General features: G+C 37.7%; 1 protein-coding gene across 1 annotated transcript in view; it reads left to right on the top strand.

Moving 5' to 3' along the window:
* Positions 1 to 272, top strand: part of LOC103803644 (nidogen-1-like) — a gene marked incomplete at both ends in the record, with an annotated part of 2485 nt that extends 2213 nt beyond the window's left edge. The window contains one exon of the mRNA XM_009076251.1: positions 43 to 272. Coding sequence (XP_009074499.1) covers positions 43 to 272 — 230 coding nt within the window. The remainder of the gene's footprint in view (positions 1 to 42) is intronic.
* Positions 273 to 573: the final 301 nt, after the last annotated feature.

The raw sequence follows: 573 nt of genomic DNA, 5'->3' as shown, positions 1-573 counted from the left end.
CTATTTTTACATGAGTAAATGGGTATTAATTTTTTTCCACAGAGAAACACATTCCAGGCTGTTTTAGCCTCTTCTGACTCCAGTTCCTATGCTATTTTCCTTTATCCAGAAGATAGTTTGCAGTTCTATAGCACCTACTCCAAGAATGGTGGTGAAAATATTCCTGCTATGGTTGGCTTTAGTCAAGCCTCTACAAACTACTATTTTTGGGAAAAGCCAGGATCCTACAATGTCATTGCTAATGATGAAGACAGCATTAGAAACTTGTACAAGTATGTTTTTTTCTTTAACTCCTTAAGAAAACATCAGCAGGTTTGATGGTTTTCATAATTGTTGCATGAATCAAGGGACTAATGAGATCTAATTAGCCATTGCATGAGAAATCACCGAGTCTGCAGCTGAGAAGTGTCCACCTCCCTCAGGAATACAAGGGATTTTGTAATTTGTCAAAAGTCCATAGTTCATTGTCACTGGCAGGAGCTGCTGTGTACTAGGTCTTCTATTAAGTAGTACCACTTAAGACTTCAACTCTTTATAGTCTATCCTGGGCAATCTTTTTTTGAAAGAGTGAAC

The sequence above is a fragment of the Acanthisitta chloris genome, unplaced genomic scaffold (genome assembly GCF_000695815.1).
Source record: "Acanthisitta chloris isolate BGI_N310 unplaced genomic scaffold, ASM69581v1 scaffold9000, whole genome shotgun sequence".
Classification (NCBI taxonomy): domain Eukaryota; kingdom Metazoa; phylum Chordata; class Aves; order Passeriformes; family Acanthisittidae; genus Acanthisitta; species Acanthisitta chloris.
Note: the sequence above shows the minus strand (reverse complement) of the source record. Positions and strands in the feature narration are given on the sequence as shown.